The sequence below is a fragment of the Epinephelus fuscoguttatus genome, linkage group LG4 (genome assembly GCF_011397635.1).
Source record: "Epinephelus fuscoguttatus linkage group LG4, E.fuscoguttatus.final_Chr_v1".
Taxonomy (NCBI): domain Eukaryota; kingdom Metazoa; phylum Chordata; class Actinopteri; order Perciformes; family Serranidae; genus Epinephelus; species Epinephelus fuscoguttatus.
Window position 1 is genome coordinate 15393553 of NC_064755.1, and position 18709 is coordinate 15412261.

The 18709-nt window shown below is 41.8% G+C and overlaps 1 protein-coding gene across 1 annotated transcript in view; it reads right to left on the reverse strand.

The window, feature by feature from the left end:
• Positions 1-18709, reverse strand: part of LOC125887071 (protein arginine N-methyltransferase 8-B) — a 38922-nt gene that overhangs the window by 13895 nt on the left and 6318 nt on the right. Inside the window, exons 2-7 of the mRNA XM_049573582.1 lie at positions 17828-18073; positions 15821-15976; positions 6159-6222; positions 5017-5159; positions 2780-2867; positions 1404-1519 (exon numbers count right to left, since the gene is read on the reverse strand). Coding sequence (XP_049429539.1) covers positions 1404-1519; positions 2780-2867; positions 5017-5159; positions 6159-6222; positions 15821-15976; positions 17828-18073 — 813 coding nt within the window. The remainder of the gene's footprint in view (positions 1-1403; positions 1520-2779; positions 2868-5016; positions 5160-6158; positions 6223-15820; positions 15977-17827; positions 18074-18709) is intronic.

The following is an 18709-nucleotide window of genomic DNA, read 5'->3' on the forward strand; positions in this document are numbered from 1 at the left end:
TGATAATTGTTCTTTTCTTACCAGTTGGTCTTTGGCTGCTCGAAGAAATCTGCACTGACTGAAACACTGCATTTAACGGCTGGATTAAAAAACCTTCTGTAAAGGATATGATTGCCCAGATTGCCCACCATAGATCGCCCAAAGGGTAAGTTTCTGATTGTAATTTCTCCCTTTTATGCTCCATTGTGTGTGTTTAGAGATGTTAAAACAACATATTAATGCAACTGCTATGTTGTCTGCCATTTTTGGATAAGCGGGAAACATAGAGCCTTTTTTTAGTAAGAGGGAAACATAGAACCCGGGAAACGTAGAACCTTTTTTGTGTAAGCGGGGAACATAGAACCTTTTTTGCAGGGTTAAATGGGGAACATAGAACCCGGGGAACATAGATACACTCCCGTAAATACCCCCCAGGTCATTGCTGGCATGCGGCTACATGAGACTACAGAACGACATCACGCTACACCGGTTTAAAAGTCTTGATAGGGGCGTTGGTGGCTTAGTGGTAGAGCAGGCGCCCCATGTACAAGGCTGTTGCCGCAGCGGCCGGGGTTCGAGTCTCGCCCGTGGCCCTTTGCTGCATGTCACTCCCTCTCTCTCTCCCCCCCTTCACGCTAGACTGCCCTGTCAATTAAAGGCTAAAACACCCAGAAAAATATCTTTAAAACAAAAAAAAGTCTTGTTATAGTGGAGACGTTAGCTTCTTAGTGTAGTTTGTTTATACCCTGATGTTAGCATTTTACCCCTGGAGATTGCATTAAGGCTTCAATTATCTTTAAAGTGGTGTTAATTTGTGAGGATTATCTTGCTGAACAACATGTAGAAGTATAGTCATTTTTTGGCAATACCAATGGAAAAGTCCCATTGACTTTTGGACAAGGGAATCACTGCGATGCTAACTTCCGCAGTGGCCTACAGAAAAATGTTGTCCCTGGGGCACTCTATGTTGGACAAACTGAAATCTGGATCAAAAGAGGCAGCTAGATTCAAAGTGAAGGGATTGCAAAGTGAGGTTATTCAAGTTTTTATCCTGAGGGAGACATGAATGTATGCACCAAATTTAATGACAATACATGACGAAGTTGTTGAGAAATTTCACTCAAAACCACCAATGTTAATCTCATGGTGGCGCAAGAAGGAAGTCAGCAAATCACAAAAGTCACAGGCATTCATTCATCCTCTATATCTGTACCAAATTACATGCCAAGCCACCCAGTTGTTAAGAAATATTTCAGTAGACAGACTAATCGACCGACTAACATGCTGCCATGCCATCCCAAGAAAACTGTATACACCAATGTAAACTATCATCTGACCTGCACTGGGTCTACAGCTGACATTTAGTCAGGCTTTGTGGTGAACTGATCTGCCATTAACCAAAACACTGTCAGTATTTTACTCACCTTGATAAGGCAGGAGTTGGTCACCACCTGTTTGGGGTCCACTACGTCCACCAGTGGCTCCTTCATGGCCACATTTCGGATACAGGTCATATCGAAGCCATACACATTCTCCCACCCTGGTAGACACAGCATCACTGAGTTACTCCGCCAGCATGTTTTCAGTTACTCTTTATAAACTGCAAACACATGATATACTGTAGTTCTCTTCTTTTGATTCAGTTTACTCAATTTTCAAGGGTGGGGAAAGCCGCAGGGGATTCAAACAGTCGGGCTGCAGCTGTAAAACAACACCAGTCTGGGTCTTAGTCACAGAGCTTCCCAGAATACTGTGATGTACGACCCCGGAGTTAGACCTCCTGTCAGTTTGGAACAATTTTCATTTTGACGGATGAAAGTCACATTCTGTTCGGGGATAATTTGTAAACACAGGCCTCCCTGAACACAGCCTCCACTCTTGCATTGAATATCCCTGCAGCTTTAGCTAAACCATTCCATACATTATTCATTAAGCTCCTTAAGATAGAGTGTGAGCAAACATCTCTATCATGACCCAAAAGGAGAGAGCTACTTGAGAGCGTAGGAGAGTGGGTGATAATGAACAGGTCACAAACCCCAGGGGAATTGCAATGTACTGTATTTGCATTTTTTGCTGCCCACTTAACTAAGGCAGTGTGAAGCCCAGAGAAACACTAATGACCACAGGATGCTCTCAGAATACTGGAGTGCTTCAGCGGGCCACTTAGAACTCAGCCTAAAGGTCATATTTGGCCCAAAGAGAAAGAAGTTTGTGGTCAATATGTGCGCTCGTCAATTTGTGTAAACTTCACACACACTCAGAAACTTAAGTATCCTGACATCATTGGAAAGCATTGCGATGCAGCGAGCCAATGTGATTATGACTTTCCCATGGTGCAGTGTGGTTGTATAATTTCCCAGCTGTATGGGGGAGTGTGAGTAGGTGGCCTGTTGGCTATTGTTCTTTTTCTGTGCCTGTTGTCATCTAGGTTGTGCACTGGCTTAACACTGACTCTAATGCTTTGGGTCCAGCAGCAAAACATCGCCCACAGTCCTCCTGGCAGGTTCAGAGTGGGAAGATGCAGCGATGGAGAGCCTTGTTGACTTATAATATCAATTATCTCCCCCAGTGTTATGCCTGAGGAAAAGTTCAAAATCATTTGCAGAGCTGGATAGGCTGCGTATGAGTGCGCCCACAGTTGTGTGAGTACAACACGGTTCATTTACAATGTAAAGACATAATCCTGGTTGTGGCCTGCCAAGAGCTACGCAGAGTACACTGAGAGCAGTGCAAGTAAGTGCCATCCCACAGTCCAGGTTCAGGTGATACACACATACCCAGCCCCACACACTGAACTTACAGTGTATTTTGAAGTCTTTGTACTGTCTGTCCTCTATGGCCACCACGTACAGGGAGGCACGGTCAGGAAACATTAATCCACCGGGTTTCTGTTTGACAAATGAGGCAAGGAAATACATCTGCAATTAATCCTGAACACATTATAAAAGATCTACATTACAGCTTCAGTGACATTTCATTCCTCTGCCAAGTACAGCACAAGTTTAAATTATTGAGATGTTATTGCTCCCTCTGCGCACAGACTGGAATAGCAGAGCTGTTCATGATGTATAACTACAGGACTGACCATTATTTTCCAACAACATAAGATAATAAACAATAAACAATAGCCTAATATGAGTCGTGGTGGTTAATAATGTAACAATCCTGTTGTTGAAATTTCTTATTAATATAATATGTCTCCCCGATCCTTGCATTTTTTCCTGTTAATGTAATAAATACTGCATTATTATATTAACAATAAAGTTTTGTTTTGTTTTTTTTAAGATAGATTTTTGGGGCATTTTTGCCTTTATAGATAGGACTGTTAAGCGTGAAGGGGGGAGAGAAAGAGGGGTAATGACATGCAGCAAAGGGCCACAGGCTGGAGTCGAACCTGGGTCGCTGTGGCAACAGCCTTGTACATGGGGCGCCTGCTCTACCACTAAGCCACCAAAGCCCCATTTTAACAATAAAGTTAATGTATCTCTGGTTTCAGCTGTAGCAACATAGGTATTAAACTATCCCCCATCAGGGGAGTTGATATTGTACAGTACACATATATATAATTAAAGTAAAATTACAGTGTATTTCAACATGGTGGAGTTCCCATAAATGAGTTTATTATGACTCTATGGGTCACTCTATCTTTGCCAATAAATGTATGAGTTTATAGCATCTATTAAAGAAGCTCTACACAACATCAGAGTATTAATAAAGCAGCAAACAACTATTTACTATGCATAGTCACAGTGGAGTAATGGCATCCTGAGCTGCAAGTTTTTTTCTAAGATGGCGAAAGCATGTCCCGTCCTACGCTGCCTTACTCTGACTCTGACTGGCTTACCCTGATATTATTACCCTAACCCTAACCCAGGGGTCGGCAACCTTTACTAACAAAAGAGACATTATTATCCAAAAAATGGGAAAAAAATATTTGTGGGCATGTTTGAGCCTCCTAATAAAAGTAACATAGTCTTTTAAGATAAATTTACTGATGGATCTAAATGAGCATTCATTGATATGTTTTAGCACAAGGTGGCTCCTCTGCAGTGGGCTGTTTTTGGTTATTTGGTACTTTAACGTTGCAGCATGACTCATGACTACTGTAGCCATCGCTAGTTGTGTTTTTAGAGGAAAAGACGCCAGGCCACAAATGTAGGATGCACATTTTAGGTTAAAAAAAAAATTAGAATATTTTTTTTAATTGTTGTATAGCCATGCATTTTTACAGTTGAAGATTGTATGAATCACTTTAAGCCTACAACAATGAATTAAAACTAGAATGTTAAGAAAAAACAAGTTATTCACTTCTGTATAATTATCTGTCAAAGCCACAGGGAGCCACTGGAGAGGGGCTTCAGAGCCACATGTGGCACTGAAGCTGCAGGTTACCTACCCCTACCTTAACCAATTTTACTCCTTATGCCTAAACCTAAATAATCCAACCAATGAAAGCAACACGTACTAGCCAATCAGAGGGAGAGCAGGGCAGGTCATATTTTCAACATCCTAGGCAAAAAATTTGGCTTATTACTGAAGAGTAGAGCCCAACTTCCAGTTCCCAACTGATTTATATTGTTAGCTTTGTTAACACTGTTGCCATTGTTAGCACTGTTCACTCTGTTAGCATCTTTAGCTACTAGCCACCGGCTCAGCTACCTCCATGTTGAGAGCCATGTGCAGATATCCACTGAATCATAGATACGCTCTAAATATTGTATAGAGCTCCTTTAATTAGGACTTGTTACCTTATCATAAGAGACAGCATGCTTATTTTTCCCATACTAAGAATAAAGCTTAAAAATGACAAAACTAATAATTTTTAACTAACTTAATTATAATTTTTTAAACACAATTGTCAACCTATTTTAAGATCGGGATTTTTACAGTACTTGCTAGTAATATTACTACATTTGTGATTCACCTCATGGTCACAGTGATGGTTTATTTCATCCCAGGGCTATCAGTTCCTGATGTTACTGCAGATGACATCATGTCCACACACACACCAACATACACACACTCCACACATCCTACCAGCCACTTGTCCCTGGCAAAAATGACGGTGTTGAGCATGGATTCGTAGAAGAGGCAGTAGCCCATCCACTCAGATATTATGATGTCAACCTTCTCAACGGGAAGCTCCACCTCCTCCACCTTTCCTTTGAAGATGGTGATCACTGCAACACACAACATATCTATAAAGTCATAACCGGTGCTCATATTTTGATGTATAAAAAGTGTCTTACTCAAATGTTACAGGGTTTGTAAAAGGAGTGACGATGCTTTAAAGTGTATTTACAAGTATGTAGGACATGGTGAAAAGTAGATTTAAGTGTCCAATTAGACAACGTTATATCAATATGTGCAAGAAATCAACTGGCGTGTGATAAAGGCAAAAGAAAGATACAAAGAAACAAACTGAGAGCGGTGACATATCAGTTGGTACAGTATGTGCAGTCATGGTGTTCTTATGGAAATCACGCCAGCTGGGGTTTACAATAGATGACTGGATCTTTGCCCTCTGCGAGATTAGCTGACTTCAGCTTTGTTTGTTCTGCCTTGAGAAGAAGTTATTGAAGAGTTTCCCTGCTGATACAAAGTGTCTGTCAGGATGACATGCAAACCCTGTTACTCCCTACTGGTGATTGCTTCCTGCTTATTCACTGTCTGAGAATCAGAGCGAACATTAAACTCTCCTTTCAATTAATGGTGCGTACTTGATATTCATAGGTTCATAGACAGAACGCTGGCTGACGAGGTGGTTTATGGGGCTATCATTCGGTAGATGCACAGTCAGTAACTTGGGAGTAAATTTGCTCTCAAAGTTACAGAGGTGTTATGATTTAAACATATGCTTTGAAGTTACGTAAGTTGGCAGCATGTTTGTGCAAATGAATACAAATGAGGCGGCCTGGTGGCGTATGGACTGATGAATGCAGGATCAGAATGAGGCTGTCCGCGCAGATGAACGATCATTCAAAATCCTGAACAGTGGGACACCCATCACTGCCTCTCTTTCTCTCTTCTTGCCCCCCCCCCCCCCCCCCCTCCCCTGCCCCGCCCTCTCCTCATTCACTATGTATGTCACGACTATAAGCTAGTTTGTTGCTCTCCTCACTGCAGATGAAGTGCAGTGTCATCAGAACGGAGAGGAGGGGAACAGTTGCAGCTCTTACCGCTGTCGAGGTGGTTGGACTTGATGATCCTCTCTGAGTACTCTGATATACTGGAACACTCAATCTGGCAGGGGAAAAAAAAGACGGAAAAATATTAAATAACCATTCAATAACAAGCATGATTTGATGAAGGGCTGTGATGCTTTGGGAGGAATATCTGTAATGGGATGTTTACTTCACCTGCAATAACATGCCCTCAGAGTGCCTGTAATGCAGAGTCGGTAAACTTTAAATGTTTCTGCTGTACTGATGTTTACAGGAGCGCCTCAGATAAAAGCTCAATCAGCAGAAATAGACCAGCCCAGACGCCGGAATAAAATGTTGCTGTTGTACATTTCTGCAAACCACTGATACACTGATGATACATTACATGTGTCATCCGTCAAAATAAAAGCACCAAGCTGTGAAACTTTTTAATTTAAAGAATATAATTTACAAGAAAATCCCCAAGCCATTAAGTTAACCTTTTTCTTTTATTGTAAATCGATGGTGCGCCAGAATTTAAAGTTTTACTTTGGTGAACACTTTTACTTTGGTGAATTTGGTGAATTCCGGATCCGCTCTCTAGACCGGAACCAGAATGCCGACAAAATTCAGAGTGAATGGAAACCATTTCTCACCTGTTTCACTTTACCTCATCAGCCCTACAGTTTTGGGTTTTTTTTTTGCTCAAACCATCCCAGTTTGTTAAAGATTTGTTATTTGCTTGCTGTGTGCTTTGGGTTTCAAGCCTTATATCAGCCTAACGTGAACCTTGACCTGGGCCTGTATCAGTCTGATTTATGGACTTGGGATTCTCTGTCTAACCTTTTTGGATGTGTTTGCCTGTTTGGTCTGCCTCCTACTTTGGACCCTCGTGATCAGGTAAGGCCTTGTACCCTTTTATTTGATTAATAAAGCTCTGTATCAGTCTGCATAGTAGTCTGTATGTGGGTCCCATTCCAGTTCCCCTGCTTACTCTTACTGTGATTGCTTCATTACAAATTTAAGTCCTGCATGAGAATTCCAACTTAGGTATTGGTAGCAAACATCAAGTATTAAAATACTTGTTATGTCCCTGTGACCGATATATTGTTACACATGACATTATTCAACTGCTAATACTGATGCTTCAGTAAGTATTGGAAGTAGCATAGTTCCTGTTGTAGCTGATGAAGGTATAGCTTGTTTTAACTTCCTTATTGTGAAGTAGTTTAGTCCACTGATTCCTAACCAAGGGGTCGAGCTCCTCCAAAGGGTCACAAGATAATTTTGGGGGGACATAAGGTTATTAATGGAAGAGCAGCGGAGAAAAAAAACAAAGGTCTGCGAAATAAATATATATTCATTTTTTGACAGATGTTTTGCTTTAGGAAATAATAGATGATTTGGCCTCTTTGGCTGCTGAACATTTATTTGAAGACCATGTGACAAGTTAAAGTGGAAATGACCCGTAGGTGGAACTGTTAACAACTCATAATCATCTGAAATGTGACGAGGTGCTTCAACTTCACACTGCTTTGTTGTGAGAGGTCTAAAAGGTTGGAAACAACTGGCTTCATCTTTAACAATAAATAGTATTTTAAAGCTTATTATTTTCTTTATGTAATATCTTAATTTGAAAAGTAACTATAGCTGTTAAATAAATGCTCTGGAGTAATAAGTAGAAGATTTGCTCCTGAAATTGCAAATATTTTTATGTATAAATGTGTGCTTCAAAAGCACAGCTCACAATTTTCTCTTAATGAACTCTGATGTCCCTTCATGTCCAACAAAACAAGCAGAGGATATTTATTTTCCCTATTACCGCACAACACTTGGGCAATATGCTTTGAAACACAGAGGACCATTACTCTGGAACATCAGTCCTCACTTCATTAAAAGCTGCCCATCATTACTCTCATTTAAATCTAATATGAAAAGACATATTATGTGTTATGTGTATGTGTCTGTTTCATTTATGATTATTATATTATCTTGTTTTGTCTGTTATATTCTCATGTTCGGGAGAGAAATATTATTTGTAATAGAATAGATTGAAATTCTAGAGGGGAAGTTTGCACTCTATGCTACTTCGGGTTTCTTACCTCTCCTGCACAATCCCTGACATTTTATTTTTATATACTTGTTTTTAATCATATCTTTTGAGTAGAGGTATAAAGCAGCATAAAAAGTAAAGTCCAAGTCCCTCAAACTTGTACTCAGTAATTGAATAAATGCACTTTCCACCGCTGATAAAGACAGATGATGCTATTGTGTAGATATTATCAGGATGCTATTTTTTCTTCAGAGGGTTAATGGAAGAGTAATGTTCACTACTGTATGTCCCACGTGTGGTCCTTACAGGCGATGGCAATCCCGTCTCCTCTCGCTCTCCAGGGATTTATCACAGTGAGCACCAATTCCTGTGTAACTTGGAGTAAAGACAAGTCCGGAATTGAGTCTTTATTTTTGATTTATTGCTCCTGGCATAAACGTCTGTCCAACACTGCAGCCACCATAATGTGCTCTCTGGGGTAGAAAACAAGGTCATGTTTGTTATGTATCTCTCTGTGGATGGCTTCCAGCGCAGCGCTGCTGAATACAACCTCACTTGAAAAAGATTTCAAAATCAAAGACTGGGCAGATGGACCTTTGCCAGTTTTAAGAAAAGGGATGGGACGTGGGGATACAATAGCTCACCGGCTTTGTGTTTGTGAAGACATTTTGCTGAGGGATTTTTTTCCCCCCGTCTGCAGCATTTGATAGCAATAAGGAGCTTTTTATCACTTACAGTGTGTTTGTGACTTAGTGAGTTTGACAGCAGCAGGTGCACCGGGGTTAATTTTACATTGCAAGAAGCGTCCTGCAAAAAGCTGAAAATAGAAGAAGATAAAAGAATCCAAAGGGATAGAAATTACAAGGTGACCAGCATCAGTGCCTGTCTCTAAAACGCTGCCAGAGCATCTTACTTTAAGTAATTAAGGTGAAGATTAGTCGCTGCTCAACTGCAACCAGCCATTTAGCGCCAATGGGACCTTCAACTTCTAGTTTCATTAGTCTTTCGACATTTTAAATTCTTTTAAATTATCCTCACCCCACTGCTTTCTTTCCTTTCGTCTTATTGCTCTCCTCCTTCTCACTAAACCCACATCTCTGTCACATTTAACTCCGTGCCCTTTCTGTTATACCTTTTCTTTTCTGTCCTCTTTTTTTCCCCTCCAACTTCTGAGCTCTCCGCTTGACACACTGTGTACTTCCTGTTCTGCCCACCCATGCATGACTGATTTATTGAGGTGCCAGCAATAACAGAGTTATAACATCATAAAAGCTCCTCCATTCATCAGAATAAACTCAGGACACTTTTAGTAAACAGCTCCCAAACAAAATGAGAACATAATTCAGGAGGAGGCATTTGTCAATACCAACTTCTTACAGCATCAGTGAGCCTGAGAGTATAGATTTTCACCTGAGTGTTTGTACACTCTTTTCTACCTACCCTGGGACCCTGTTTGTCAGAGGTGTGTGGACTTATTCAGGCTGCAAGAGATCCATCTGGTCGTAATCAAGCAGGGGACTCGAAAGAACTCTGGGTGCTGTGGATTGTAGAAAAAAAACAAAAAATGGGCAAAGCCAGGCTGGGACCCTCGTGGAGAGAGAAGGCTGAAAAATAGGGGTGCTCAGCTGTTGCCTCGGACTGTCAGGGAAGAATAAGGTCTAGGAGGGCTTTTATTTGGAGGCAGAAATGGATTGGATATGCTGTATGAGCAATACACTAACGCTCAATCCAAATACACTCCTTGCCTCTACCATGTAACCCTTTCCCCTCTGTTTTCTGCATTCACGTCTAGGGTGATTCTTGTTGGGATAGAAGGGTAGGGTGAAGTTTTGGGGCTACATGGCCCTCCAAATGGAGACTTTTCAGAGGCACACTCCAAACTGAGAGTTATGAGAAAGGGTTAGGTTAAGTAACAGAAGAAACCTACAAACGTATTTCCTTTGTTAATAATATTTTTTTTTTTGAAGATATTTTTTGGGGCATTTTTGCCTTTAATGCACAGGACAGGCAAGTATGAAAGGGGGAGAGAGAGAGAGAGAGAGGGAATGACATGCAGCGAAGGGCCACGAGCTGGACTCGAGCCCGGGCCACTGCGGCAACAGCCCTGTACATGGGGCGCCCGCTCCACCACCAAGCTACTGACGCCCCGTTAATAACATTTTTTTGCTGATGCTCAGGTAGCTAACATTACATTGTTATTGCTGATATTTGCATAACAATCCCACATGTTGACATACTATGGCATGTGATGACTAAAATTGAACTTAAGTCGAGCAGCAAAGTTGCTGCATTGTAACCACTCCACTAATACCAGTGCAGACTGGCAGGGTATTTGGATGCTAGTTGCTCTTTTATCTGGTTGCCCTGTCTCAGCCAGAATACGCCCACATCTACCATGCCAAATTGGGCCCAGATTTCGCAAGCACCAATGGGCCAGAGCCTGTTTTGGTGCTGGTCGGCGATTCATACACCTGCTGTTTGTCAGCTGGAATAGGCCCGTAATTGCTGATACTGGTGAATGAGACGCATCTGTTCTACAGGCCAAAGCTGACTCACATTTGGCACCATGGAGCCGAAACACAGCCAAGTCACTCAGCTGGAATTGGGCTGAGTTCTATGACTACCTGGGTAGGAACGCAGGTTGCTAACGTTAGCTTACAGAGCACCGCTAGTTAGCGTTGGCCTAGTTCCCTCAACAATAAGCCAATGGGACTGTTCCATATGATTTGGATTATTGCAGAAAATAAGCTCTGTGGGAAACAAACATTTATAATACTTATACAGTTTGCTCAGGAGATAAGCTTCACAAATGAACACTATTTGTTTTTTTATTTCTGAAGCATAAATGCAATCACCAGAATTGAAAAGCTAATGTTAGGCTATAAACAAACTACACTACAGCCTCAGTCTTAACGTCACCATCACAACAAGGCTGTAGCCTGTGTTCAACATAGTGACTGTAGTCTTATTTAACCACTTGTTAGCAACCGCCTATTTAAAGACACCTGAAAATTCAGAATTCACAAGTTGGGGTTATTACTGATGTATTTTCTGTCGTAAAACAAAATGTGAAAGTCTCTTAAGTTTGTGTTAACCACAGACCTCTATTTCATCTAACCAAAAACCTATTCAAAAAAACCCGCTGACTTTGAGATGGAGGAACTGGGAGTGCTAAAATGCTACCTCATTTCTTGGTTTAAGCACTGATTCCTGCTCCACCCTATGAAGCTCATTTGATTGATAAAGTGAAACTTAAAATGTGAATGAATCATGATAAACACAATAAAAGATATCATCATGGATATATCCTTCTATTTTGCAGCAGAACATACATCCTGATATTAAATTCTGCCCTTCGCTTTCTAGCTGAGGACTCTCGTTTCCCCACTGAGCATACAGGGTGTATAGGACTTGACATTAGCACTGCTTCCCTGGAGCAGCCCTATTCTCTGCTGCCTATTAGTGGAGGACCGGTCAGGGGGCTGCTGGTGGCACCTGTCAACTGCTCACACACAACACCCATTCACCTGCCCATTAAAAACCAGGCTGTATCAACTGCGTAAACAAACAGGAATGCCTAACATTACACCAGGGGTATGCATGTGAACATGAGATAGGAGTGCATGTGTGTATTTCTGCGATAATAAGTGCTGCCAACATCAGCTGTCTAATTGGCAACGATTCCTCGTCATCACTCTCTGAATCTCTGTTGGAGGAGACAGCCATTAGCCATGTGTCCATCAGTGTCACGCTTCAGCCGGAGCACCGAGGCCTCGAGACGTGTTTAGAGTCAACACACCCTCACACGGTGCCTCTTGCACCTCTCACTAGTGTCAGGAAGAGTCATCGTCACCACAGTTGTCCCTGTGGGCTCCCACTAGTCCTTCTCTCCAGAGACACGGCAAATACAAGTTTCTAACTTTGCCCAGGTGTCGTGCACTTCTTCCCTCTGAGCTGTTAACCTGTGAGTCTTAAGTCGGAAATGAGTTATGAAAGACGAGAGCCATGCTTGTGAATGTAGTAGTCAATGTAAATTAAGTTCCAATTGGTCGTAATTCAGTTTGATTTTATTTTGATTTCTGTTGTTTTATATGATTTGAAAGCTTCTTAAAGCTGTCTTGTTTTTGATTGTAAATTCTACAACAAATATATAGGCTTTAAAGGGGAACTATGCCCATTTTTTAAAAGTCATACGTTAGTCCTATGGTCTAAAACAGTCCAAAGATATTAGTAAACATGAGCAACTCTCTTGCAAATCCAAAAACTAGAGGGCTAAAACTCAAATTTGTGATATCATAAATGTAAAGTCTGCATAGACAATGAATTGGGAAAGATGTTCTAGATCAGTGGTTATCAACTGGTGGGTCGCAGTCCAAAGTGGGTTGCGGGTCCATTCTGAATGGACCGAAAGTGATTCGCAAACGTGTCAGTTTTGTAAAAAACAAACTTGATTTTGAAGTACAGAAAATTTCTGGCACAGAGCTTTTATTCTGAAGAGCCATTTCCTACCATAGAGCGAGTGACTGATGTACAGCTACTTAACAGAGACAGCAAACTAGCTTGACGACATGGCCGAAACACAAGTGTGACGCTAAATATTTTAAACTGTGTGGACCTTGAACTAATGACTAAAGAGAAATCCGGAACCCATGGCTGGTCCAGCTGGGAACCATTGTTCTAGATGACACTGGGAGCACCCAGGGTAATGATCTGAATATATGAGTACAATTTCTGTTTCAGACCTGAGGACACTATAACAGACTAAAGCTCATTTGGGCATTAAAAAGAAAACAAACATTCTGTGGGTCCATAAAATCAGGCCACTATTCCTCGTCTATGGAGCAGCTCCAGACTTTATACCCTATGACATCACAAGTTTGAGACTTACTTCTCTGCTTTCTGGCTTTGAGAGAGAGTAGCTCATGTTCACAAATACTGTTTGAACTTTCCTGGACCATGAAAAAAACATATGCCGAGGGAGGCTCAGGTGAAGTTTTGGAGTCCTCACAACACTTTAGGAGATCCAAGGGGAGAGTGGGTAGCAACACAGCTCCACCTAATGCAGGCTTGCGCGAGACTGTGAGACATGGGCACCGTGTTCATGTGTGTTCACGTGCTTTCGCTGGTCTTGCACGCAAGCGTGCACACATGAATGCGGTCTACAGAGAGGCAGTCAGAGCTACAGGCTCTGAGTTCAAATGACGTTTTCAATGACGTCAGGCTCTGAGTTCAAATGACGTTTTTCCAAACAACTTTTTATGTTGGGGCTTCAGGACACTTGGATCGCTATGGACGAGCAGTATGTAGATACTTTGTGGTTTCAATTATGTGCTCTTGGATGTTTTAATCTGGGGCACCGTAAGCCTGCATTAGGTGGAACTGTGCTGCTACCCCCTCTCCCCTTGGATCTCTGCAAGTGTTGTAAGGACTCTAAAACTTCACCTGCGCCTCCATTGGCATGAGGGTGAGTAGATAATGGCTGTATTTTCTTTTATTTTTTCAGCTGATGAATGGGTCTGCAATGGAAGCACGTGGTGTAACTGAACACCATCACCGTATTTCTATTTAAAATGTTTATTTTTGACACAGACAGGGGGAAATAAGGTCCAGGATGAAAAATGCTGAAGTTATCCTTAAAATCAACACTCATGGTCTATCAAAATCTGAGAAAAGTATCAGCTATTTTTAATGGAAAGTAACTAAAGCCTGTTGGAAATGTCATGAGATTACATGTGTCCTGTATTTACACACAGTATATAATTTTTTTTTAAAGTTTGGAACAACTTAACTCTATCTGGCTTTATCATTATATCTAAGTATTTTAATATCAAAAACCTTCAATGAGGCTGTTTTGTAGACTACGAAACTGCATTGTAAAGAGTAGAGAGGATCTACTGGAATAAACTCACCAATATAACCTCTGTATATTTTGAGAAAAAAAAAAACTTGAATAGTCAAGGTGAATCATTTGAAACAAAAACTCAAGTCAGATTTGTTGCCAGGTATTGAAAAAGGAGCTTTCGGAGCCTTAAAAGTTGCAAAATGTAGAGTGAAAGTTGCCAAGTTGGCAACTTTCTTTGGCTTGCTACACACACAGCTTTATTCACCAACCACTTCTGTACTTTGGCTCTTTTATGTTTTAGGTTTTATGTGTATAGCAGAGAGCAGTCTTCTAAAGAGTCGTTGATACTCGTGAATGAGACGCAAAATGATTTACTGAGCTGTTGACGTCCAAGACTGGAGCAGATCCTGCCAATGTGCACTGTAAACAGGCCTCTGATCCTGCCCAACACGTATTAAACCACCTGTTTAAAATCTATTTTATGACGATTTGTTTTCAGAGTCGCTTTGGGTGTTTGCACCCTCATATACCTACCTGCAGATCAAGTTTACATTGGCCCTCTGCTGCTTCATGCTGGGCAGGCAGCGTGTGGAGTGAAGTTGTTGCCACATGGTTTTATATCAGGGGTTGATGAGAGCTGGAATACACACAGTTTATTTGCCATACCTGTTGGTGTTTATTTGAAATCCCACATACTGCTTTCCTGCTGGTAACCGTCCATGTTGTTTTAATGTACAATGCCTCTGCAAATAACATTATTAGATATTTTCTGTTATGTTATCAGGGAGCAAAAAACTTGAACAAACAAAAAATGAGTGCCTGGTAAGTGTTTTTAACAATATTTGAGTTTAATTTTCATTCTAATTATATATTGACAATGTAGAATAGATTATATTAAATGTGTGCTCATTTATGGCTCTGATACATATGGATTTCAGCGCCAGAGTTTTTTATGAGCTCTCTGTGGATCCACATTGGAGGTTATCACTTTTCCTTTTGTATGTAACGAGGTCCACATGACAGAGTGATGTTCTTGTTGGCCGGGAGCCCAGCCCTTCCACCTCACAGGCCCATCGCTCACATAGAGCTTTATGAGCTTCAGGTATGATTAAGGTATCGGGCAGAACTCAAACTGAGAGCATCGAAGTCAAAGGTGAACTAAATCCCTGAAATCGTAGCCCCATTTATGTGGATAAATCCTTTCCAGATGGACAGAAGGAACACAAGTGTGAGGTGAAGCACAAAGTGAAGCTGATAATTCAGTTTAAAGTACAAACAGAGGGATAGAGGACCTGAGCGAGAGACAGAGAAGCAAAGCAAACACGAGACACGCGGCAAAGTCACACACACATATATATAAACACATAATGTCAACCAGCAGCTCAGAATAAGTCTCTTGGCAATTCCAAGTTAATCATTCCTCCCCTGAAGCAAACACACGCTGTCTGGAGCAAAAATAAGTTCCACGTGGTTATACCAAACTGGTGCCGTGTGTCCAGCGTGTATCCTCAGACCTGCCCTGACTGGCAATTTCTTCTGCTCCAGTACACGATAACAGGAAGACCTCTTAAGCCGCTACGGCTCAGGCTGTCAACCTGCCTGAGAGGCCACACACTTTCATCACCTGCCTGTCACACAAGATATCCCTGGAATGATTATAGGGAGCCTGACGGAAATGGTTAACATGTATGTACAGAAAGACAGTCGCACACATACAGCACATGCACACAGGCTGGGCTCCGCAGTGATTGGACCCTAATGGTTCAGCATGATAACGCTCCACTGAGAGGAGACATATCTCACCCCATACACGTGCTTTGCCCCCGCCTTGGCCGCAAACATGGACAGGATCCCGGTCCCGCTTCCAACGTCCAGCACTATCTTGTCCTTGAAGACGTGCTTGTTGTGGTACATGGAGTTCCTGTAGGTGAGCGTCCTCACTTCGTCCTTCAGCATCTCCTGGTTGAGCACATGACAGAGAATATCAGGAAGATGTTGACACAGCTAACCCCTGTGGAGGGTGACAATTTGTTTTGTTGAATTAAAAACATTGGCTGGATTTTCTGTGATATGTGCAGTGGAGCGGTGACAAATAACACACAGCCTTCACTTAATCTCACTCTATTACGTCTCAGCCGTATGCTTCTATATTCAAATCCATAGTTGGTGTTTCTGAATAAGCTCCGTGAGCCTCCGGGCTCAGCCTGTCTGCATCTCTTACCGAGCGCATGCATGTGTGAGTGTGAAGAATATTCAGAAGTGACAAAAAAACACACCTGACCTACTTTCCAAAAATATAAAAAAAAATTCATCTCACAGGTCACACAAGGAACGTGCTCTCTTCATACAGCCTTTAACACACTCTGTCTCCTCTCCCTACAATGCAGCTGAACTCTGATGGAAAAGGTAACAATGTGGAAAAATTCACACATTCAATTTAAAAAAAGAATATATATATATATATATATATATATATATATATAGTTAATAATGGCTCATTGTTGTGCAGGATTAAAGTTATTTTAGTCAAAGTTACCTCATTCTCCATCAAGTCCAGACAGACTGTGTGCAGAGCTTAAGAAGTGCATGTGCCCTGAGTTAAGCCTCCCAGGCAGAAATTTTTCTCAGGCAGTGCTCAGACCTCATGTCCTTTGATGGGATTGGCTTGCTGTAACCCAAACCATGGTTCTAACCGTCTGTGACATATAGGATTTGGTTGTTATAGATTGTTGAGGCAGTCCAGAGCAGGAGGAGGCTGGGAGGCTCAGCTCAGGAAAAATGTCACACGATCATTTTGAAAGTGCCTTACCAACACACAGTAAGAAGCAAAGGAAAAACAACGTGGAGACCAGTGTCAGCAGAGAACAAAGGTAACTTTTAGTGCCAGTTTGTGGTTTCCTAATGGCCATGAGGACCCTCATGAAGTAAATTTTGTCATCTGCCCAAGTCTGAGAGAGTCTGCTCATCCTGCAGTATGATGAAGGCTTTAGTGTGGCCTTTTAAAGTTGGACTGCATCCAGATTTGACTCACTTTTGCCTGATTTTGTTTTATTTTCAAAACAAACATCGGGCAAAATCCATTGGAAAATGGTTTTAAGCTCCTTTTAAAGGAAAATTATTTTGTTTTTGTCATTTTATTACTACTTGGGACTTAACATTTGTAATTTAGCCATCACTTCTATTGGTTTTGATCATGTTTTATCCACAGACTTCATTGCTGAGATCTATGGGCAATAAAGCCACCGTCTTAGAGGTGCATGGAGAAACCAGACCACAGATAAAACAGGAAGTCTGCGGTTTAACTTTATTATCTGAGCCACTTATAGGGAAGTGATTAGGCGAACACAACTATCCATTTAAACGTCAACTTAGAGGGATATCTCCTGGTTCAACTGTGATCTGTTGCATCTCTAAATACTGAGTGGCATTACCTAACAACATCTTGTGCAGTTTGGATACACTGCAGTATAAATACGGGGACATTAATCATATAAGACTTTTATTCATGACTTAACATTGTTGCAAAAATTTGCAGATGTATGCAAAGCTACCATTATCTGATGATGAATTAGTGCTACAAGGAAGATGCATTATTCCACAGATCATGTATTAACTGGAGGGAGTACAAGAGTCAATGCTTGTCCTTGAGCTTGTGGTGGAAATGCACAAACTAGATTCTGATTCCCGACTTCAGTTCCTGACAGTAATTGGTGAAAAACAGTCAGCATGCATGTTTCACATCTGTCACATCTGAGAACAGACAACAGAAGATGTTTTTGATTCTCACTGTGAAAGGACATACAGGTGTACCTCATGAATGCCAAAGTGGGCGTAAGAGTCAAAGTAGTAGTCTCGTGAGGTCATCTCCTCCGGGCTAAGGAACTTGGACATCTTCCCCCGCCCAGGACAGCTAGGGAGGCTGGCAGCGTGGGGCGTGTGCGGTGGCAGAGGAGGCCGTGAGGCATGCTGTATGGAAGGCACCGGCTTGGGCAACGAGGTGGGCTGCGCCGATTGGGACGGAATTATGCGGACTGGCCGCGGCTGTGGCTGTGGTTGCTAGAAAGAGAGAGATAAAGAAGGGAGAAAAAAAAACACTTCATTGAGGCTGAGGACTCTGGGTGTTTGTTATTCAAATCACTTAAGAAACAGAACGAGGAAGTAACAGCAACTGGCGATTGGCTTAGACTCATCAGCCGTTTCCCCACTTTCATCTGCTGTCATGCCTCTCAGCTCATCTGTCAGTCTTCTGTTCCATGAAGCAGCATGGTGAGTTCACAGAGACCAAAGAGTCCATTGAGTCTGGAGAATACTCTGATTACTGGCATGAAGTCCGCCTGTCTGTCAACAGAAGGCAGAGATGGCAAGAAAGCTCTGCTCTGCACAGACGGTACACCCATAATGCCCTGATTATCACCTCTAAGGCCAGCTGGGAAGGTCTAGCCTTGGTGTGTGTGCATGTGTTGATATGTGTGTGTGAGAGACAGACAGATAGAGAGAGAGAAACAGACTCCCAGCATCTCAGCTTTGAGCCAGTAAGCCATTCTGGTGTTTATTCTCCGTCCAACTCTCAGCCTTCTAAAAATAAATGATAAATAATTGGCAAGGTGGACGAAAATAGATGGTGTTGACAGCGACGCTTTAGTATCATAACAGTATATTTAATTTTTAATCTGCAAGGAGAACACATTCAAA